The following is a 22,843-nucleotide window of genomic DNA, read 5'->3' as shown; positions in this document are numbered from 1 at the left end:
ACGAAAGAGAAATGTGCTGATGGTTGGATTTAAGGTTTCTATGCCCTGGGTGACCAGTGGCAGCCCCGAGGTGTTTGGATTTGTTCTCTAGTGCCGCCTTCTGGCTGAGCACGCCCACAAAAACCAGTCCACAGGTGACAGCATAGGAAGAAATGGTTACTCCTTGGAATATTGTTATTTGTATTGTGTACAAAGCTGCACTAGGTAGGTCAAAGGCAAATAATAATGGCTCTGCAAACAATGTTATTACCGGTATTCCTTTTATTATCTAGTCGGTATTATAATCTCCAAAATAACAGACTGGAATTTTGTCATTGGTATGTTTTCCTGAAGGATGACAATTATGAGATCCAAGCTTCATAGTAGCAGATTTGGAACAGCTTTGGAGAGAATGTGAGCACAACCATTTTACATGGTTGAAACAAAACTGGGAGAGAAATGTTTTGGGGCCTGGGCTGTCAGGTTCAGCACCAGCCTGGGGATGAAGGCTAGAGCCCTCTGAAAGAGCAGCAATGACTGAAGACTATTTTGGAGCTATCATCCTATCAAATCCTATCTCTATGATCCCAAAATGTAGCTTCCCCTGTATTTGCAACTAGTGAGGCCACACCTTGAGTACTGAATCCAGTTCTCAGACTCTTTAATTCAAGAAGGACATTTTGGGGCTGGAGCAGGCCCAGAGAAGGGCAGTGAAGCTGGTGAGGGGCCTGGAACACGAGTCCTGTGAGGAGCAGCTGAGGGAGCTGGGGGTTCAGCCTGGAGGCCTAGGGGTGGCTTTATTGCTCTTTACAACTCCCAGATACGAGGCTGTGGCCACGTGGGATGGAGTTGGTCTCTCCCAGGTAACCATTTCAAGAACAAGAGGACACAGCTTTGAGTTGCGCCAGGAGAGGTTTAGGTGTGACACTAATAATTTCTTCACAGGAAGGGTGATTAGACATTGGAACGGGCTGTCCAGGGAGGCGGTGGAGTCACTGTCCCTGGGGGTGTTGAAGGAGACCAGACCTGGCACTCTGTGCCATGCTCTAAAGTGACACCGTGGCGTTGGGTCACACCTTGGAGTCTCATGAGCTCTGAGGCCTTCTTCAAATGATTCCATGATTATCACTAAAGCCTTGCCTCAGACAAGCAAGGCGGCGAAGTCCGTGCTCAAACAGTGCACCCTCACCTGGGAATACAAGCAGAGCCCCAGCAGCCAAGAAGCGGAAAACGCAAGCCCTGCCACCCTGTGGCACAGAGTAACGCGGGATAGCGACCCCTGTTCTTATTCCATTAGCTGCCTCTAGGGAGGCCACGGGGGCCCGCCGAGAGCGCGGGGCCGGCCCTGCCCCCGCCGGGCGGGCAGCGGGACGGAACATGGCGGGGCCCCTCCAGCCCGCGCTTCCCCGCCTTTCCCCGCGGCGGCGCGCATGCGCGCTGTGCGGCGGCGAGGCCGTATCCCTCCGCGCGCCCCTTTTCCCTCGATGTCTGTGTTAATAAGGTAATTCCCGCGCCCATGGTAAGTGCCGGGCGCCCCTCCGCGCCCGCCCGGGGCGCCCCGCGCCGCCTCGCGCCCGCCCGCGCGCCCGCGGCGGGGCAGAGCCGCGCGGAGCCGCGCCACTCCCCTCCGCCCGCCGTGTCCCTCCGCCGGGCGCGGCGCGGACTCTCGTGTGGGGCTCTCGGCCTGCGGAGCCCCGGGTCGGTGCGGCGGCGGCGGCCGGGCCGGCAGCACGGTAAGGGCCCGTCCCCGCGCCCCGTCTCTCCCTCACCCCCCCCGGGCCGGCCAAGCTTTTCCAGGTCAGTCTGCGCCTTTGTATAGGGCCCTGTTACCGGATGTGGAAGTTGATCTCTTCGCTGGTAAAAAATAATTCCACTTCCCCCGGAACCCGGCGCCGCGGCTCCCTCCGCAGCGCCCAGCCCAGCCAGGATTTCCTGTCGGGGAGAGCGGGCGGCCGGCCGGCCTTCCGGGGACCCCGCCGCGCGGGGGGCGCGGGCAGCGCGCTGGGCCGCGGCGGCGGCCTGGGCGGCCCGCGGGGCGCGGGCGAGCGCGACGCGCCCGGCGAGGGACCCGGGAGCTGAGGGGCAGAGCGGGGCTCGGCTCGTCCCGCGGGTTTCTCTGCCGGGCAGCGCGGTGTGGGCCGCGTGGGCACGGTCCCGAGCCCCGCGTGGGCCGGGGGGCTGGTGGGGCCGCGGCCCGGGCGCCTGAGGCGGCGGGGCTGCGTGCGCGAGCTTGGCGCCAAAGGTGCCCTGGGGAGAGGCGGCTCGGGCGGGAAGGGAGCGGTTTCCCCTCCGCAGTGCCCCTCACCCGGAGTCTGTAACTCTTGCTTTGGACTCTTAATAAAGCGTATGATTTGAGCATAAAAGTGCGATACGATATGTTAGTGCGGATTGTCGTTTTTTTTTTTTTTCCGGCTTTCCCCAAATAGTCGAAGTAGTTTCCGTTGATGGGACACTGGTGGCACGGCGGTGAAATCCCCTGTAGGAAGTCATCCGTGGTAGTTCTTAAGGCATTTGTGCATTTTCCTGTATCCTGCTTACTAAGGTGGCTTTGATTTAACGGCAAATGCTTCACAATAAAGTGTTCTCAGAGTTGTGAATGCACACTGTTATTCTTCAGCCTATTTTAAGTTATTCGTTACATGTGAGCTATTAGTAAGACTGTGCAGTTAGCTGAGTTTTGTATGCACACAGATATTTGTAAGAGAACCTAAGTGTGCCATGTGAGTAAGGTTAAGGGTATATTTGGCAGATCAGCATACACTAAATAGAGCCTCTTGTTCGTGACCCACTTTCCTTGCTGAAAACACTTTGTTTTCTAGTTGGATTTTTTTTTAGGCTGGTTTGCTAGACAGAAACTGTCGAGGAAGATTCCTCATGATAAAACGGATGTTGTAGGTAGGAGGTGGATGATTTTTATTTGATGGTATTTTCAAGCTTAATCAACCTGAGAGCCTCCGAAGGCTGTGGTACAGTTCAAAGGCTACATCACAAGCCCTTGGATTCTTCATGCCAATCACAGCTGCTGCAAATTAACCTTTTTTGGTGTCTAATGCCAAATTTATTTGTGAAAACTCTGAAGCTTGTTGGCAGTGCCAGTCTAAATCTTGGTGCCATCACCCTTGTTGCATAATAACACTCTTTAGATGTTACAGATCATGGCCAAGTCTGTGCTCTCCTTTGTAAGAAAAGACTTTTCTGCAGTTTCTGTTATTTGAGATCATTGTTGATTGGTGCTTATTTAAGTTAAAGTGTGAGCCTTATAGGTGGACATACCTGCATTAATAACAGGCCTGGCTGTCTTTGCTCTAAGCTATTCAACAATGTTTGCTTTTCTCAGATCAGGTATTTTTCATCTGATGCCTGTCTGACATGAAGGTCATGTTGCTGTTCAAGCAACCTATAGAGAATGTAGTTACAACAGTCAGAGGAAAGCTGAAAGCACTGGAATTAAAGTTAATTGCAATTAACGTATTAGTGTAATTTTCACTATCAGTAGAAATGTGGATAGTCTAAGCCTATGATATTTATATTAAGATTTGAAGCATTGCTTGTGAAATCATTGTCAAAAGATGTTTGGCTCACGTAGGAAACCAGGGACTTTTTGAGTTTATCCCATGTAAGTTGCTATAATCACTGCTAATTGATATGTACGTTAAAATGATGCCAAAGTGTTCAAGTGATGCTAACTACTCTGTGCTGTACTTCAGAATGTTATTTACCTTGGTATGGACAGGCACATAAAACTTGCTAGAAATGGCAATTATGAATTTCTCGCAGTACTGTGAGATATTGAAATCAGTAGGATGGTAGCATTTGTGAAGGTCAGGTCTGGTGAAGTAGGTTAAATTGTTTTTTTCTTAAGTAGTGGAAAGAAAAAGATACTCTGAAAGGACATTCTTTTTCCAGATGTAATGAATGAGATATGATGGGTCTCCAGCCATCTTCTAAGTACGACTCTGTCATCTGTCACTTGAGTAGAGAAAAGTGTTAAATGAGCCTTTAATGGAACTTTGTGATTGCAAATCCTTATCAGAGATATGGTGTGTAGTGATTTGGGTACCTTTGATAAGTTGCACTGCTGCAGTCCATGCTCCTCTACAGTAAGGATGTCCCTTTTGGGAATGCACCTTGGGACGAATGCTGGGCTGGGAGCTCTCCATGCTGGCAGATGTTCTGCAACAGCTGTTTTGTGCCTGTTGATCTTGACCGGCTGATGCTCAGCGCTGCAGTGATAGAAAAGGAATGGAACAGATCTGGGTTCTGGGGGCAGGACACCAGTCTGAGAGATGCTGCAACATTTTAAGCCAAAATTAATTTTAATTTGGACTGCAGACTCTGCTGCTCTGTTGTCTGTAAACTGTCGTGTGGCAGCCCAGGCGTCCCAAGTTGCTGGGCTTTTTAGCTCCACTTGCTTCCCACAGAGCCTATTTCACACACAGTTCCACCTAAACTCCTGTTGAGTGCTATTCTATGCCCTTCTGGTGTGATCTTTAGAGTTTTTTAGAGTGTATAAAAACATAAATCTAAGATGGATGTGAAAAGTAGTATAATTTTCTTTTGAACATAAGTAAAATAGCAATAATAATTTGATGTTATTTTAAATTACCAGTTAATGGTGGCATCTGGCTAATGATACTGTGCAGAATACATTGCAGTAATGTGGAAGTTCAGGAGTTTATTAATCCAGAGAAGTCTAAACCCAGCAGAAGCTCTTCCCTATTTACTCAATTGTAGACAAAACCCTCTCTTCACACAATTTTGTAGGAGCTCTTAGAAGTCTGAAAACATTATCACATTGCCATAAGAATAATTCCAACAGTCTCAAGTCTTTATTTCAGAGCCAGTGATGTATTTATTCTCCGAAAAGGTCCTCATGCAAAGTGTTACACAGCTGTCGTGCTAGCAGAGCTTGATGGAAATGACACAGTGAGGAGAACCCTCTAACACTGCTCAGCAGAGTTGATTTTAACAGTGTGGAGTAGCAGCAGAGTGCTCTTTGAAATAGCAATCTCATTTCAGTTTTAAATGTATTGTATCCTGCTTGTGATAGTATCACTGCACTGTTGTAGTGTTACTGAGTGATTTCGAGAGAGCAGCTGGAAAGGTTTTCTGGAATGGGAGGCTGTGACTCTGCAGACCCTTCTCACTATGTCCCAGTGCTGTGGGTGAGTATAGGGAAAGTTTAGTATGTTGTTACTTGGGGGTTTCTCACAGTACTGGTCCTTGGAATGGACTCCCAAGTGGAAATCAGCTCTTCAGAAATTTTGTGAGTGCTAGTATTAATTGGTTTAAAGTGACTAAATGTGTATTAGTTTTGTTGGAAATGCCTCTTAATTTGCTTCTGTTAGCGCATTAGTGACATATAATGGGATTTTTGTTATTTTAGTTGAACAGTGGAATTTTGCTGTTTTTTTTTCTTTTTTCCACTAGATGGCCCAAGCATGTCTCCAAGTACCCCATGAGAACTGAAACTTAATTCATTTCTCTTTTAACTGAAATTAAAGTTCTATATTATGAAGTATATACCAACCTGTGTGATGCTTTATGCTTGTTTAAAATACGAACACTATATATCAAGCAAGAGAGTGTTGGTTAATGTAAGGAATATGCAGTAATGAAAGGCTTTTTTTTCCTTGATTAGAACATTTTTTTATCAAGTGTAGTATAAAGCTATCTAGTTTTGCATTGAGAAGAGGACTGGTGTGCTTTTATTGACTGTGCTCCACAGTAGTTTAGGGAGTTCAGGGGGGCTCTGAAAAGGTGTTGATGGAAGTTTGTCCCTAACATATCCTGGGAGTTAAACTGGTATTTTGCAGGCCACCGTAATTGATTTTTTTGGGGGGAATGGCTTGACTTTTGCTGCCTAGGGTTTTCATAACAACTTTACACTTAATTTCAGTCGTGTATAGATGTGGGCAGTGGGTTCTGAATGTGTTGTTAAATGTACAGACTAATTCGCCTGTTTCAGTTTAAAAGGCATCAAATATGAGCTTGTTATCATGAGTGTCTTTTTGGTTAGTGGGGGAAGATGGGTATGCACTGAAGACAGCTCTTCCATGAGGGTAGTTAGACACTGGAATGAGGCTCAAGAAGTGGTAGGACGTTCATCCATCCAGAGTGACATTCAGAACTTAACAGGACTGAGCCCGGGGCCAGCTCTGACTGGGATATTGAACTAGGCGACCTTGAGAGGTCCCCTTCAGCCTTAATTATTCTGCAATCCCAAAATGAGATTTATATATATATATATTTATATATAAATATAAGGATAATGGATAGTTGTCTTTCTGAGCTAGTTGTAACACAAGTATTTTAAATTAAGTTCCAGCTTTGCTTCTGAGGGCCTTGATGTGGTGGTGTTAGACCACCAGAAAAAGGATGTCTGTCTGTGAGTGCTCTGAGCATACTTTTCCTCCTTAACTTGCAAACCTCACTGGGGGAAAAAAAAAGCCATGCAAAGGGAATGCTCCATCCCTTCATTTCACTGCTGTACTTGCCAAGTGCCATCTCTTGCCTTATGTTTGGTATTGTTACTTCTAATGTCTCTCTTTAACAGGTGTGACAGATTTTCTCTTACACTATTCCTTAGGATCTTTCCTAGATTTTCTCTTCTGCTCTTTATGGAACAGAGGCAGCAGTTATTCCTTCCTCTGCATCTGTGTTCCTTTTTTCCTTCCTTTTCCCATTGTCAGTATTTGTTCTGTCCTGCCACCTTCCTGCTTCTCTTCACTTTTCTGGCTGGAAACAAATCAATGTGTTCGCATGTACCAGAAGGATGGACATAAATGGAGTGTTTTGGTGACAGGGATATTGCTACCTGCAGTCAGTTCTGTAGACAGAGGTAATCTGCTCTAGTTCACAGCCCTACCAATATGTGTTCATTACTGCATTTGCAGTATTTTGGTCTCCTTTCTAGTTTCTTCCTAAGTCAACAGCTTTCAGTTTATTGAGCAATGTGCCAGTGGAGCCAGGTACAGAGAAATTTCTAAAGATATTGTTTTTGTGATAGATTTGTGTGTTTAATAGGATTTCTTTCTTGGACTGGTACACTCTTCACTATGTGTAGGACATTGGCTGCATGGCCTCATAACTGCTGTTATTAGCAATGCAGGCTTAACTTTGTTTTTTACTGGAAACTAAACTGATGAAAGCAATTCCATTTTTAGCATCCTGGTAGTGGAAAACATAGCTATAGGTATACTAAAATGTTAGTAGTATATTTTGGTTAGTAGCATAAGTTATGGTTTAGTTCTAATTTTTTTACCAAACAAATTTGATAGCAATTGTGAAATGGGATGAGTTTAAAAATTGTGTTTCTAGCAAATCTTTAATGCAACAGAAACAGGTGTAATTTGTCTACATATATTATTGCAAGTACTATATGGAACCTTGGTGTGAAAAGGGTTCCAATCATGATGTGATGGTTTTTCAGCTAATATCTCAGTCATGTCTCAAAATTTTGCACTTAACATGTTTTTAGTAAGTGTAGACAGTTAAAGCAGGTAGTAATATTTGTTTTCAGGGGAAGATTTCATGTATCTATTGTACGTAGTACAATAATGTGCTTTTTGTGACATTTTACATCTAGGGGCACAGAAATTGTATTTTAGGGTGAACAAAAATAGTGATGGACATGATATCAGAAAGGTGTTGTGTTTCATACTTACTGTAGTTACATAGTAGTATCTACTAAATACATGTGGGCATTTTGGATAAGTGGATGTAGTGCCTTTGGGTGCATGGCATAGCAACCATGATGTGGTACCATTTGAAAGCTGGATAAAGCTGCAGAAGGTTACAGTATCAGGTGAGAGCTTTGAAACCACCTTCTGCTATAAGAAATGTGCATCAGCTTAAATTTTGTTTAAATTTTTGTTTTAAATTTTCAGTTTAAATTTTGTTTAACTTTACAGCTACAGTGGTTACAGCATTGTAATACTGAAATCTTTGCATCAGTATCAGTTCTGTTTAGCTGGCAAAAGTAATTCTAAATCAAACTGTTTATTGCAATCAATAAAGCTTGTTCTCATGGCTAAAATGCCAGCTCTAGTTTCTGAACTTTTCAGAGTACTTCAGAAATAATAATTTAAAAAAAAGAAAGGCAATATGTATGTATTTAAAATAGTGTTAATGTTATTATTTTCTTTTTATATTCCTTTATGTTCTTCACTAGATGTCACTAGTAGATTTGGGAAAGAAACTTTTAGAAGCTGCACGAGCAGGTCAAGATGATGAAGTTCGCATTTTGATGGCAAATGGAGCACCTTTTACCACAGACTGGGTAATGAAAACTTTTGCAGTGGACAAAGTAAATCATCTTAGCTTTTCTCCCTTGAAAAAAGAAAAACTATTCTTACAATTTAGCATTTATACTACAGTTCTTGGAATTCTGCATTCATATCATCTAATAGCTAATTAAAAATTAAAATTGTCTGTTTCTTCATATGACCTCCTACTGATTTTAGTAACAGACTGTGAATGAGCTCATTCTGGTGAATTTCAAGATAATCTTTGGAATGGTTAATGGGAAAAAGCAGCAATCATCCTCCTAATTATTGTATTTATGCCTTTAGTGTAGTAAGAGGTCTGAAAAAGGCAAACAGTCCTAACTACCTAATATATGCAGGTGAGAGTTCCCTGATATAGGGGTACTGAATTGTCTTTTGGAGGTGCTGATTTTTAATAGGTTGTGGAGAGATGTCAGGTACCCAAAATTCCTAGAGCATTTAAAAGCTCTTAAGAGCTTTAATCTGCTTAGTGACCTAACTTTCCAATTAACTCTGTTTTGAACAGGAGATTGGACTTAATTGACTTCCAGAGGTCCCTGTTGACCAACACTAAAAATGGGGTTAGGCCCCTTGAAATATTACACATCAAAAATGCAGAAAAAACAGTAAAAGGAAAGTGACAACAGATTTGCCTCCCCCTTTAATATTCTGTAACAGCCTCAACAGCTTCACTGCTTGGGACTGCAAGGGAAAATGGTTTAGAGGTGGTGGCTTGACATCAAAAAGAAATATATGTCGTGACATCTGTTAGATCTGGATATTTTGTGTTCCATTACAGTTGGGAACGTCTCCACTTCATCTAGCAGCACAGTACGGACACTACTCCACCACAGAGGTGTTGCTGCGAGCAGGTGTGAGTCGAGATGCCAGAACCAAAGTGGACAGGACTCCATTACATATGGCAGCATCAGAAGGCCATGCCAGCATAGTAGAAGTCTTACTTAAGGTAGGAACCACTGAAACAAGTCTGAAGTGGGGTTATTGCAATGGTTTACGATCATATATATACATATATATATATATATATATATATATTTGCAATTCACTTTTAGTCATGAAACCAGCATTGAAATTACATGAATAGTTAAACTGTGTGCATTGGGAGCTTTGTTTTCCAACTGAACTAATTTATTTTACATTAAAATCATCATGATTTCAGGTGAATTATTTACTGCTGTTTCAAAATAAGAATACTCCTTAATTTGATACTGTGTTTAGTAATAGATTTTAGAAGTAAGATATGCTTTAGGTAAATAAGGTACTTGGTAGACAGATTGGATAACTTAATAAATAAGTAAATATAAGATAACAAGGCATTACTCATGGAGACAGACAATTTTGGGATTCATTCTGTGACTAGCATTATTTAATTCAGATATTTCTGTAGACATAATTTATGCAATGATCTTGTTTGTAGCATGGTGCTGATGTCAATGCGAAGGACATGCTCAAAATGACTGCACTTCACTGGGCTACTGAACATCACCACCAAGAAGTTGTAGAACTCTTGATAAAGTATGGAGCTGATGTTCATGCTCAGAGTAAATTTTGCAAAACGGCATTAGATATTGCAGTAGACAATGGAAATGAAGACATTGCAGAAATATTACAGGTAACTTTAATTTCCTCATGTTAAGGGAACTTAGAGCAAAGTACTTGATTACACGTCATAAACTAAGCTTTTACTGTAGCAGCTGTGACACCTTATATTGATAATGCCAGACTCCAGTCTAGTTCATTAGATGAAATCAGATTATTGTTAGTAAACTTTACTTGGTTAAAAATATTTTCACCACCTACAAAGTCAAGGATAAGTTTTTTATTTTCTTAAATTTGAGGGATGTAATACACAGAGGTAGATGGACTCTTTACAATAGAGGTGAAAAAAAATAACTCCCTTCTCTGACAGTATATTTTAACTATCTGCTAGTGTTCAGTTGGCTTCATATATGGATATTAATTTCCTAACAGTTGAAATGCAGACAGGAGAGAAGAGATGCCAAGTTTTCCAGCATTAGAAAAGCTAAGATTGAATTGTTGGAGAATTGATCATTATAGATAATTCCATGGAAATATGTGCTCACTGTTCAATAATGTTGTTAAAGGTAAATCAAGTGATAAGGCTTACTGAAAGAACAATGTAAAGCAAATGAAAAATATTATGCCACTGTATAAATCTGTAGCCTCCCTATGTCATTAAATGTCTGAACTTGTGGTGTGTGCCTTTAGGCTCATCCTGATTACAGAAAGGGTGTAGTAAACAGAAGTTAGTAATAATTCATAGAAAGACAAAAAGACTGCCGCATACATTTCATGGCAATTGCAAAGCTGTCAGAACAGCTTTTCATGACATGTATCTGCCCAAGCAGTCTTGATTCTTCAGACTTTTAGATAAGTGAGCTTGCATATCTGCAAAAGGGCCTTGTCCTCTTTGTTTACAATAACTGGTAGGGCAAAGGAGTGGTGTGTTTTAAACTCTTTCACTCTAACAGACTTTGTCTGAAGATTTCAACCAAAAAAAAGTTTCTTATGTACTTGGAGATAGGACATGATGTATGTGTATTGCACAAGTGTAATGAGGGAGATGCTCCTTGTTTGTGTGAAGCATGCAAGAATTCTAGCTCTTACACAAGGTCAATAACTCCTTTATACCTGCAGTGGGAATGATGTTGTTACCTTTGTGTCCCAGATTGCAATGCAGAACCAAATCAATACAAATCCCGAGAGCCCGGACACTGTGACGATACACGCAGCCACACCGCAGTTCATCATTGGACCTGGAGGGGTGGTGAACCTAACAGGTCTGGTATCTTCTGCAAATACATACAGTAGGACAGGTGTTTAGGTGCCTAAGGGATAGCTACTGGGATTTTATACTTTCACTGATTTTCACTATTTAGTGAAAAGATTTGAGGAAAAATAGTGGTAAGAATAGTTACCATATTCCTCATCAGTATTTTTTGTGTGTTGTAAGTATGTACATACCTAAAACAACAATCTTCACAGACATAAATTATCAGTTCTATTTGCTTAACAAACTTCACTTCAGGATAGCACTTCAGGTCGGCAGAATGCTGCTGAAAATGGAGTGTGTGCTAGAAGTTTCAGTGCAATAAAAACAGAAAAAGGAACTTTGCTGGTTTTCAATTTATCAGCTAATTTTTCTTCATTCTTCTAGATGAAACAGGAGTGTCTGCTGTACAGTTTGGAAATTCATCAACATCAGTATTAGCTACGTTGGCAGCTTTAGCAGAAGCATCAGCTCCACTGTCTAATTCTTCAGAAACACCAGGTTAGAAAGCTAAGTAATTTAAACTAATTTAATAAATTTCAAGTACATCAGGTTTCCTTCAGTGCATGGAGTAGTCTGCTAAATAATGCTTCTATGGGTATAGATACAGGAGAGCAAGGAAGCAATAATGACCGTATTTATGGGGCTATTTTTCTTTTTATATAGAATAGCTTCTGTTTAGACCAAATCTTCCATTTTCTTTCAAGGTTTGAAGAAGTTCTAGCAAAAACTTGAACTAAAACCCAGCACTGAGTTTGATTCTGAAAGATCAGAACTGTTTGCCACATCACCTAGTATTGGCACTTGCAATTTGACTTTTTTGTGACAGTGGTCTTTCTTATTGCTGAGCCTGTACTTGGAAGCCAAATCAAGTTCAATACACCGTCATGTAGTCATGTGGGAGTCGCTGTTTCGGCTTCCTGAATAAACACTCTGTGAATATTTAAGCAGTGTTATAGGACTGTAATCTCTAAACATAAAGGTCTTCAGAAGATGATGTCTGCAATCATTATTTCAACTACAGGATGATTTTTCTGTGTATGCTGTAATGTGTATTGTAATTAACTTAAAAGATGAAAGCTTCAGAGTTTTATCTATCTTCTCTCATCTTGAACATCACAACACAGTCTATAGGGTTTTAATTTCATCTCTGTAGATAGAGAGCACTCTATTGTCTGTTATTTAAATCAAAGGCTTTGCTTTTACCCTGACAAATTGAAAATAAAATACAGAGCTAGTGTTCTTGAATTTCCTTGATTGTGCTACCAGTGATCTAGCTCTTTGTCTCAGTATCGTGTTGTTTTAAAAAAGGAAGGATGGTAGCACAATACCTGATTTGCAGCATACACTGCAAGCTGGGGTATGTGCTGTAGTTCTGAACTCAGGCTTTCCTTGTCCTACCTTCATCTGTAGAAGTGATACAGTGAGAGTTCGCTGCTTTATACTCATTATTGAATCATGAATTTGAAATGGATAGTTGAACTGGAATTTTTCACTGTTACCTATAAAATTATATACATACAAGGTTTGTTTGACTGCTTAAGCTTTATCTTTCTTCTCCAAAGGTGTAAAAATGTCAGCTGTGCAAAACTTTTCCTTTAGTCTTGTTTCATACTTTGTATAGGAAATAAAGTTGTGTTTGAAGTATTCATGGAGTATTCATGGAGTACAGACCAAACTTTTAAGATTCTCTAGGGATCCTTTAGTCTATTACCATTTTGAAGACCATTATATTAAGTAGAGAAATCTGGGCTGGGTCCTGAGGTACAGTGGCAAGGCATTGGTTGAGAAGTAGCTTCAAGGTAGTATTTCAAGTTTAATTTTGTTTTATTCTGCTATTAGTGTAACTTAGTCCAATTTGTTTGCAATGCAAAAGTTCTTTTTGTTCTTAAAAGCAGCTCCTGTGCTTGCTGACTTACTAACACTGAACCCAAAGCATCAGTTTTGAGTGGGGTATATTAATATTGTTATTGAGTGAGGATAGTGTTGCATATATATGTCAAAATGTGAGAGCTTTATGTTGGCCTGATGAAAGACTCTATTTAAAATATAATACATAGTAAAGTATCCATCAGGGGATCAAGTTTTGAAAGCCATGGAAGAAATTTTTTCTCAGCTCTACCAAAATGCATTTGAAATCATAAAAGCTTAATTTATAAACTGACTTAATTCCTTTACTAATCTGTTGCTAGTTGTGGCCACAGAAGAAGTTGTGACTGCAGAATCTGTGGATGGGGCCATTCAGCAAGTGGTCAGTTCTGGAGGTCAGCAGGTTATTACCATAGTTACGGACGGCATTCAGCTGGGTAACCTGCATTCCATTCCGACCAGTGGGATAGGGCAACCCATCATTGTGACCATGCCAGATGGGCAGCAAGGTGAGTGCACACTTGTATGATTCCAGCCTGAGGAACTGTTTCAGCTACAGTAATGACTTCTTAGGTGCAAATAGCTTGGATCATTTTGTGTGCACCTGTGAATTCTTACATTAGAGAAGGCTCAGACACAAGCCTCTGCAGTTCAGTGGGTTAATACATCAGCTGAGCCTCTGCTTTAGGAGAGAGAATAGAAGAGATACTAAACTATGGAGGAGACGTGGGACATTAAAGAGAAAAGTGATAACTACTTGCTTTGCCTTCAGTAAGTTTGATTTTTGCAAACTCGTTACAAAAAATAGAAGATGGAGTAAAACAAGAACCTTCTTCTAATTCTTATACTGTTGCCATGCTGGAAGTACTGTGGGGAGGTGAGGCTTGGGTTTTGAAATCTGATGCATGAAGCAATCTGTGAAAGTCCCATTGAGTGTCAATACACTGACACACTGACCTGATGAATGTCAGGTCTTACATGCCTGAAGTTTTAGAGCAGTACTGACAGAACAAGTGAAACTAGTGCGGCACAACTTTATTTTTTTTTTTTTTTTGGCTATATGTACTTTGTAGAAGCTGCTAGTGTGATAAATCATACTTTGTGATGTGTATGCTTTGGGTGGTTTCTTTTAAAGATGCTCTGCCACTATTTACATAAAAATGATCCCTTCTCTGGTTTCTTAGTGAGGACTCCCAGTGTGAAGCTTCAAGAGTTGTACACAGGAGGCAAATTATTTGGTCTGCCTGAACTAGTACACCTTGTTATCATTATGAGTGAGTGCGTGTAGATAGTGACTGAGGTGACAGGTTTATTTGTCAGATGTTGAATTAGAATTAGAGTATGATGTTACTGAGAACCCTACTTGTCTTATTCACGGCTCATAACTACTGGATTTTTAGATTACTTTAAGGTGTATTAATCAAAACGAAAGCAAGATTTGTATTTAGTATTTATTTAAGAAACACTATATAAATGATCTGCTACAGAAGTTAGAGTTGACTTTGCTGCAGTTCTCTGCCATGTCTATGTACTCTGTGAAAAATGGCAGTGATATTCCAGAGCTTAATTACTGTAGAGCTCAATAATGAGGAATTTTAAGGTTCTTTAGTAGCATACAAGCGATTAAAGTTTTTAGTAGATTTTCACTGAGCTTATCATGCACTTTATTATACAGATGTATTTCCACAAGCAAAAGTATCTGCATTTTTTGCTATTAATAAAATTACTTAAATAATACAAGTTCTATATAGTGCAAACATTGTTTGAAGTAAATGTATTTACATGTACAAATATGTTTTCAGTGTTAACAGTTCCAGCAACAGACATTGCTGAAGAAACTGTAATAAGTGAAGAACCACCAGTGAAGAGACAGTGCATTGAGATTGTTGAAAATCGCGTGGAGTCTGCAGAAATAGAAGTAAGGAGTATATTACATGATCTGTGTTGAACAGTGTTCAGGACTGAGTATCTGGTTGCAGTTTTTGTATTGTTCAGGAGGTTAATTTCTGTGTTACCACAGAATGAAGTGTGTGAAACATTTAACTTGTTCAGTCTCTCCTGTAACTGAAATTCATCTTTTACAAAGTTGTAAAAAGAAAATAGGAGGGCTGTTTGCTTGATCCTGTGGTCATGCATGTAAAAGTGACAAGAATAAGTATATGAGAACATTTTTTTTGTTTTTTTTCTTGAAGATCACTAGCTGGTTTTTAAAACTGGGTGCTGATACATTATCAAGAGACTTGACCCTTTCCAGTAGGAGTGAATGAGAGCGCTGTACCCTCATCTTTCTGTTACAGCCACATGCTTCTGATTGTGAGATCATTTTTAGCAATGTTTCCTTTCCATTCATGGTATCTAGATAACTGCTGATGGAAGTGTGAAACAGTAAGATTCTGTGTTTGTTAATTTTTATCTGTGTGGCATCCCCCCCATTTTTTTTAATTCCGAAGCAGTTTATTATTACACAACTTTGCACCATTCGATTTTTTTAAAACTATACTGAAAAAGAGCTAAAAATGTTGAGAGCGGTTTCCTTTTTATATGACAAATGGATGTAGCTGTTCAGTTTAAAATTGTAGCTTTTTTTATACTAGCCACAAAAGGTCAACCATCTCATTCCTTTTGTTGTTACTTCTAACTGTGCTGACCAGTTTCGGTCAAAAGTTTATGAAAATTGCTATCTGCTTGGTCTTGACTGTAAGTTCTCATTTTGTCAACCCCATGATACTTCATTTTTCAAAGGTTGTATTCTCCAACTTCTGTTCATATTATCAAATTGTGCCTAGTTGAATACTTTGTGTTGTACAGTATGTGCTATATGTTATCCATGTCTAATAACAGTAATTATCACCTCTCATCATTTGCCTTCCATGTCCCTAAGTTGTTGCATCAAATACTTCTGGCCTTTGCAGCTTTGTGGTCATTACAGATTATCCTGACAGTTGAAATTTTCTTGCTGCATTTTCAAAAATGTATGACTGTTACAATAAAAGCATTTCTTTTGTTCACACTTTAAAAAATCTGCCTGAATTATTCATAAAGGAAATTATATTTCCTTAAGTATTTTAGTAATTCTGTTAAATGAATTTTTAAAAAATCCAGATTGGTTAAGGGATAAATTGACCTGTTCCTAATTACAGATAATTGGTATAACAATACCAGTAATTCTTTTAAGGGGCTTACCAGATTTATTTATATATCTTAAACGTATTTCTCAAATATTGAGAGATGGTTTAGATGAGTTACTTGGTCTGTTACTTTTAAGTGGGAGTTTTGATGAGTTTCTTGTCCCTGCCTGTCCAGCTGGAAATGCACATGCAGACCTCTGCCTCTGTGTGAAGGCCAGTTGATTGTAGGGGCCTTGTTGTGGTTCACAGGGGAATGGTGCTACCTTACTTTAGTAGCAGTGGCATAAAAGAAGTGCACACAGAGTTGGTTCACTTCAAATTTCTTCATCACAGACAATGGTAGATATTTAAATTTGGAGAGAGTGGGACCCCTCCCCTCATCAAAATATTTTAAAAATATTTTAGAATGTGGAAATACTTAGAATATTTTACTAATATTCTGATAATAATAAAGGAAATGCTTTAGAATGAAGAAAACACTTATTGTTTGTTTTCTTTGCCTCATGCTAATTCATTCCTTTATTTTATTATAGAGTTGATTCAAGGCTGAATACTTTTTTCAGCTGTTTTAAGTTCATAGTGTGTGAATATTTTACTGTAGTTTGAGAGTTTTTGTAGTTGAAAATCCTCCCATCCATCTGAGGTGACAAACTGTTCCCTGTTGAAAGGATTGTTGAAAGCATTGTGGAACAACTAAAGCTGTACTGGTCTTTTTAAATTTTCTATTTTGGGTCTGTAAAGTTTAAACATTTCAGCTCATTTTGAAGAGTGACAGCAGTTTTCCTAAGCAGTTTGATATTTTAAACATGGCAAGGCAGCAAAAAAACCCTGTCACACAGATACTCTGTTTTTCATTTTCATGCATAATTCATTAACATATAGTGATCTTTATTTTCATTCTTTAATTTGACTGTTTCTCCCATGTTGCATGTTTGAAAGGTGACATGCATTAGAACCAGGACAATCATTTGATTAGACTAAAAAATAATCATAATTGTAAACTAATTATATTAATGGATTCATATCCTGTGTCTTTGTGTTGTTTAAAAGAGTGGTTGCTTATTTAAGTTTCTGGTTGTTCCTATTGTCAATGGAAAGTTACATATAATGAAGAAAATTCCCTGGTAAAATGGAAGATTTCTTTAGACCACTGAGCATCCTCTAATTTAATTTTTATCTGGGTAGGGGATACAAAAGGACTGCAGATCTCTAGAACACTTCTGGTTGTGTTTTAAAGAATGTCCCAAGAGCACTTTCTGGGTTTGATTAAATTGGTAGATGAGATAGTCCTCCCTATTCTAGATGTCAGAGTTAGAGAACCAGTTTTGACCATTGAGTCCACAGAAGATATGTGTTGCTCCTCCAGAAGCACTGGGTTCTTTCCACTGCCTAGTCACACAGAATAGTTGGTTTCATCTCAACTCATTCTGCTTGTTGGGGCTGTGACAGTCTGAAAACTACACCTGTTAGCAGCTGGAATAATCTCTGTGCTTTGAATTGCTAGTCTGTCTAGTAGATCCTGGTTTTAGCTTCTGGCCATGCCATGGAGACTTGGGGTTTTTTTCCCTTTTTTCTTGCCCTTTCCTTAATGTGCTGTACTACTTTTGGGTACTCAGCTCTAGTTCTCTCTTCTGCGGGAAGTACTCTTAAAATGTTGTTCAAGAACCTCCCCACCTCCAAATGTTTGCAGTGTGCGCACACTCCACATTCCATCCCCAAACGTTTGCAGACATTCCATAGCAGTGATAGCCCCTTGCTGTTTGTAATGCACCACAGGACTTCTTGCCAGTGAACTGCCATTGGTTCTTATTTCTCTGCAGGCCAGTAGAGTGAGCAGCTTTGCTTCTCAATAGTATTAGGTTTTTATGAGATGACCAATTCATGGGACAGATAATACCTAGCTCAGTACATCCCAGCCATCAAAAAGGAAGGGCTGCTTTCTACATGTGGAAGGATCAACTATTTTGACTAATTCCCTGGGAATTGTCTTGTGGCTCTGTTCATCAATCCATGAGGCTATTTTACATAAGCTGTTTGTCCCCTCATACTACAAAGATAACTTTTGGAAATAGCAGTACATTTTGGCTGGGCTGGTGCTGGAGGATTGTTGGTGTGGTTCAGATGCTCTGAGCTGTAGGCTCTGCTGTTCATTTGGCATCTGTCAGTCTAGTTGCTACATGGGCTGACCATCCATAAAGTTACCTTAAAAGCAGAATCCAAATTTTCAGAGGTGGAAGCTGAACTTCCTTTTCAAATAAATAAGTAAAATAAGATGAGTTCTCATTTTATCAGCATATGCTCCAAATGAGGTGAACCCTAGCCTGCTGCCTTCAGCTCTTAAAGCCCCTTGGAAAATCAAGTTGCACTTACTGGAGTTTGTTCTATGTTCTGCCTAGTCTCTTTATAACCTGTTAATAACATGTCCTTCACCTGTTGCTTTTGCTGTTCAGGTGCTGCTGTTAGCAATGATCTGACCACCTCTGTCATTGTTCTTCAGCACATTCAGCTGACACGTGACTGCAAAATGTGACTGTGACAAGTACTGAGAGCAGTAGCAAGTAGAGGGGAGGCAGAGTATTTTGTATTTTTCTGACCATGAAAATATGTGAGTGTATCAGAGATGAAGAATAGGGATGCTCTTATGGGAGTGTGGGGGGCTGAAACTTCTAACATCTATTAGAGGTATTAAATGGGAATGTGATACTGAACTGCTGGGATGGGAATATGATGAAAAGACACCTTGTTTTCACTGGACCTCAGTTTTTTGATAAATTGTTTCTCTGGGAGATGGTTTGTTTCTCTGGCAACCTTCCTTGCTGTTCCTACTTAACAGCTACAGTGGAAAGAATGATTTTAAATCCAATACTACCTTACTCATAAAAGTATGACGCACTTCAATGAAATGGTATTTGATTGAATATGTGATCAAAACAAAACTATTTCCCAAGAAATTGCTTTTTCAGTTGGGCTGAGAGCAACATCAGACAAAATGACAGTACCTACATCACTGGAAATAGAAATACGTTCTCCTTAGTTCCTAAGGCAGCTTCAGAGGAAGTGGCATTTCCCATATCATCTTGCTTGGAAACCATTTTATATCCACCCCCAACAAGCTTGTATGCAGGATTTCTGCAGTTACTTAAGGATTTCTGTACTAGCTGCTTTTAAAAAGAAAAAAGTTTATCTGGCTAATTGCCTGTTACTTCATAGAGATACAGTGTCCTTGGGGATATGATTTGACCTCTGGATTTCAGTGTTAATCCATGTTTAGAAACAGTTAGGTTTATGCTTTGGTCCGTGGGCAGCTGACACTCTCCAGTGCAGATGGCTGATAGGTAACAGTTTGTCATTTTTACTGTCTTGATTAGAAATACAAAAGCGAGGGACAAGCCTGTTAGATTGAATGACTGGAGAATTCTGTTAGTATTTAATCACTGCACTTCCACTTTTTTCATATAGCTCTTTATTGGTGAAGTACCTTTGCAGCTCAGTAGACTTGGGTTTACTGTCTCCACACTTGCAGCCCTGTGTGGGGAGCTGGCTGGTTGATAATTGGGCTCTAATTTGCACAGCAGCATTCATACATAGGGTTTGCCCGAGTAAGAACTGAACAGCTTCTCCATGATACCCTAACACTTGAACTGCATGTAAAGGAAAAGTGTTTGCCATTTTAGCTTGTATTTGGTACTTATTTGACAAAATATTGCTGGTTCTGTTTCTAATAGGAAAGAGAAACTCTTCAGAAACAGCTGGATGAAGCAAACAGAGAAGCACAAAAATATCGTCAGCAGCTTCTAAAGAAGGAACAAGAAGCAGAGGCTTATCGGCAGAAGTTGGAGGCAATGAATCGCCTCCAGACTAATAAAGAAGCTGTTTAATAAAAAATGAACACACTGCAAAGCCTGTTACTTTCAAAAACCTGCAGTACAATCTTGAACTGTACACTATATAGGTACAGCCATGGGATTTCATGATAGAGAAGATGCTACAAGTTGATAACTGGACTTAAGCCGTGAGCTCTGATTAATTTCTTGTAACATAAAAACTCTGAATTTAGAAATTGTGAAAAGTATTTAAAATTAAATACTGTAAATAGTTGGTTTTTTTACAGTTTCAAAATGAGTTGATAAATCTTTTTGAAGGGATCCAGAAACATGAAAAGCCAATGTTTTTGTGAAATTTTTGATTTTAGTATGAATATAACTTCTGAAAAACAGAACAGTTTTAAGGGTGATGTTGATTTAAGCTGACAATTTGAAATTTGATTATGTGACAAAATGAATTAACAGTTATTTCTACATGATAACAACTCAACTTCTCTGAATAAGACATTTCCAGGTGGAAATCTTTGTACAGCTTTAAGTAGTTGTCTCAGATTCTCTGAAAACCATTTTTGGTTGTTTTTTTTTATTTTAGGTGGTGAAATTTTTATATTTAATTTCAGATATATCCAAGTAGATTTACATGTATATGAAGCTAATATTTTTTAAACTTTTCAGTTTGTACATATGCTGCATGTTTTTATAATTTCTACACATACATCTTGCATAGGTATTTTTCAGCAAAGATGAGAAAAATTATGAGAAAAATGTTTAGCCTATAGGTCATTTGAAGTAAGCTAGCAGCCAGTTTTATTGTGGATGGTATATTTCTTGGAAGAATGTAATTTGTAATTAAGAAGAACAAAAAAGTATCTTAATTTACATATTAAGAGGCAAAATTTTGTAGTGGAGGTGTTAAAACTTCCCTTTGTTTGTCTTACAATTTTCCTGTACAAATATTTTAAAGTTCAGAAATAAATAGTAAAGAACATCTCCACTGGAACACAAATAGTAGCTATTTTAGAATAACCCTGTTGATCTCTGCCCCAATAGCCTTGAAATTACTTCAGTGATACATTTTTTTTAAACGGACTTTTGCATTTTAATTACGCAATTGGACAAGTAATTTTTTATGTTAGAGTGATGCTCTTCCTACCCGGCATCATTGTTCCTCACTGTGATACTGTGTTTGTGTGTGTCTGTGCAGTGATCTATTATGCTTAAAATTTATATGGCACGTTACATCTTCAGAGCATTGTAAAATCTTTTAAACAGCCCTTACTGCGCTGCCTGAGGCAGGTAAGTGAGTGTTATTGTCTCAGTTTTATAACTGGTTTAAGTGCAACATGAGGGAGTGTTAAATGACTGGCTTAACACCGCGTGCACCTGTGGTCACCTGGGAATGGATCTCAGGAGTTCCTGGCTTCTAGTCCTGTGCTTAGACTGAGCTGCCTTAAGATTGTTCAGTGCTGTGTTACATTAAATTTTGAACTACTGTGCAGACCCGTTTTTTGTAAGATAAAACTATTCGTGCTTTGCTTTGTCGTTCCATGTTCACTGCTTTTATGGAATTGTTTATATAAACTTAAGCAAAAAGTCTGGTTTATCTATACTGTACACGGAAAAATTACCCTTAAAACTGTACTCTGGCCTACTTTTTCTATTTTACAATTAAATATCTTTTCCACATATATATAGTGTAGAATCAATTCAATTGGTTTGTGTGTGAATGAGAAGGTCAAAGCTGTTCTGTGTTAGGCATCTGGAAAAACATGAAAAAACAGTTTTGGGTGTAGAATGGCCTTAAATGGTAGGAGGAAGGAATGGGGAAAAAAATTGCATTGTACTGTACAAAAACTTTGTCAAACTGGTCAAAATTTGACATGGGTTTATAGATTTGGCGCTTAGGAAAAATTCTAAATATCTTCGTATTATTGTATGTTTGGTAAATTTGATTTTGATTCGCAAATTTGATCTAAAAATAATCAAAATATAAAATCAGGAAATCTATGGTGGTGGGTTTTAGAAGAATTATTTTCAAGGACAGCATCATGTTAGTACTAGGACTTGAAGCAAACCTTGTGCAATGGTTAACTGGAAATTGCTCTATTTTAGGGATTTTTTTCAGGAACTATCCATTATGTCAGTAGCAGATTGAGGAACCAGTTAGCCAAGGGAAATGTGCTTCTTAGGCATTGCTCCAATTAATTATTTTTTGATCAAAATAATGTTTGTGTCTTTGCATCCCACAAATTTAACAACAGTGTAATCTCTGATTTCTTAATAATGATAAGAGTGGCAGTGTTTGAGTAGTGATAGTGGCAACGTTCACATCCAAGTGGAGAGTTTCCCACGGTTGTGACAGCAGATGTTGGCAGCAAACAATGAAATGAACCTTTTCTATTCATTCTGTTTCCTGTGAGCAAATATTCTATTCCTCATTGTCCGTAACAAAACCCTTCTGAGTGCAGTGTAGCTGTTACAAAACCATATTTTTCACCAGCAATATTTACCCTACCTGTAATCTGTTATCAGCTATTTTATTTTAGTTCCGAATGGGACCTGCTGTTTGTTCTCTTCTGCACAGAACAAAAGATCAACCCAATGAATCCATCACCTTTGAGGTAAAATGTAGGGTATATGTTACATGAAATACTTATTATATAGTTTAGCTCTGAAAACATTGTTAAAAATATTGTTCCTTATTTGCTGTTCCAAATTAAAAGCATAAGTGTAATTAGCTATCATCTGTTTCTTTGAACAGCTGTCCATATATATTAGCTTACTAATCACTTGTAATGAGCTCAAATCAGAGTTTTTGAGAACTTTGGGTTCATTTTGAGTTGGTCCTGTGCTTGATGCCTGTTCTTTCTTACCTTGTTCCCCTTTATGGGATCATTTACAGTAGAGCCAAGAGATGTTAGGAAGTTCCTATTAAACATGTGGGCAGCTTGTTACTTTTTTCCT

General features: G+C 39.3%; 1 protein-coding gene across 3 annotated transcripts; it reads left to right on the top strand.

Moving 5' to 3' along the window:
* The first annotated feature begins 244 nt into the window (after nt 1-244).
* Nucleotides 245-21,688, top strand: GABPB1 (GA binding protein transcription factor subunit beta 1). Of its 3 annotated transcripts, none has more exons than XM_058847027.1 (9): nt 245-1,480; nt 8,153-8,260; nt 9,046-9,213; nt 9,685-9,879; nt 10,957-11,068; nt 11,446-11,559; nt 13,251-13,436; nt 14,730-14,845; nt 19,781-21,687. In XM_058847027.1, the coding sequence occupies exons 2-9, from the start codon at nt 8,153-8,155 to the stop codon at nt 19,931-19,933; spliced, it is 1,152 nt and encodes a 383-aa protein (XP_058703010.1). In that variant the 5' UTR covers nt 245-1,480; the 3' UTR covers nt 19,934-21,687. The 3 variants fall into 3 exon arrangements, with proteins under 3 accessions (XP_058703010.1, XP_058703011.1, XP_058703009.1); XM_058847028.1 differs by lacking the exon at nt 245-1,480 and adding an exon at nt 1,551-1,776 and having other exon boundaries at nt 19,781-21,688; XM_058847026.1 differs by lacking the exon at nt 245-1,480 and adding an exon at nt 1,553-1,712 and having other exon boundaries at nt 19,781-21,685.
* Nucleotides 21,689-22,843: the final 1,155 nt, after the last annotated feature.

The sequence above is a fragment of the Poecile atricapillus genome, chromosome 11 (assembly GCF_030490865.1).
Source record: "Poecile atricapillus isolate bPoeAtr1 chromosome 11, bPoeAtr1.hap1, whole genome shotgun sequence".
In the NCBI taxonomy this organism is placed as follows: domain Eukaryota; kingdom Metazoa; phylum Chordata; class Aves; order Passeriformes; family Paridae; genus Poecile; species Poecile atricapillus.
Note: the sequence above shows the minus strand (reverse complement) of the source record. Positions and strands in the feature narration are given on the sequence as shown.

What these genes read in the sequence shown, in the direction of transcription:
- GABPB1 (XM_058847028.1), top strand. Translation starts at nt 8,153, where the DNA reads ATGTCACTAGTAGATTTGGGAAAGAAACTTTTAGAAGCTGCACGAGCA. An exon ending in AGGGGTGGTGAACCTAACAG is followed by an intron (nt 11,069 to 11,445) that starts GTCTGGTATCTT and finishes TCATTCTTCTAG; the next exon opens with ATGAAACAGGAGTGTCTGCT. An exon ending in TAATTCTTCAGAAACACCAG is followed by an intron (nt 11,560 to 13,250) that starts GTTAGAAAGCTA and finishes ATCTGTTGCTAG; the next exon opens with TTGTGGCCACAGAAGAAGTT.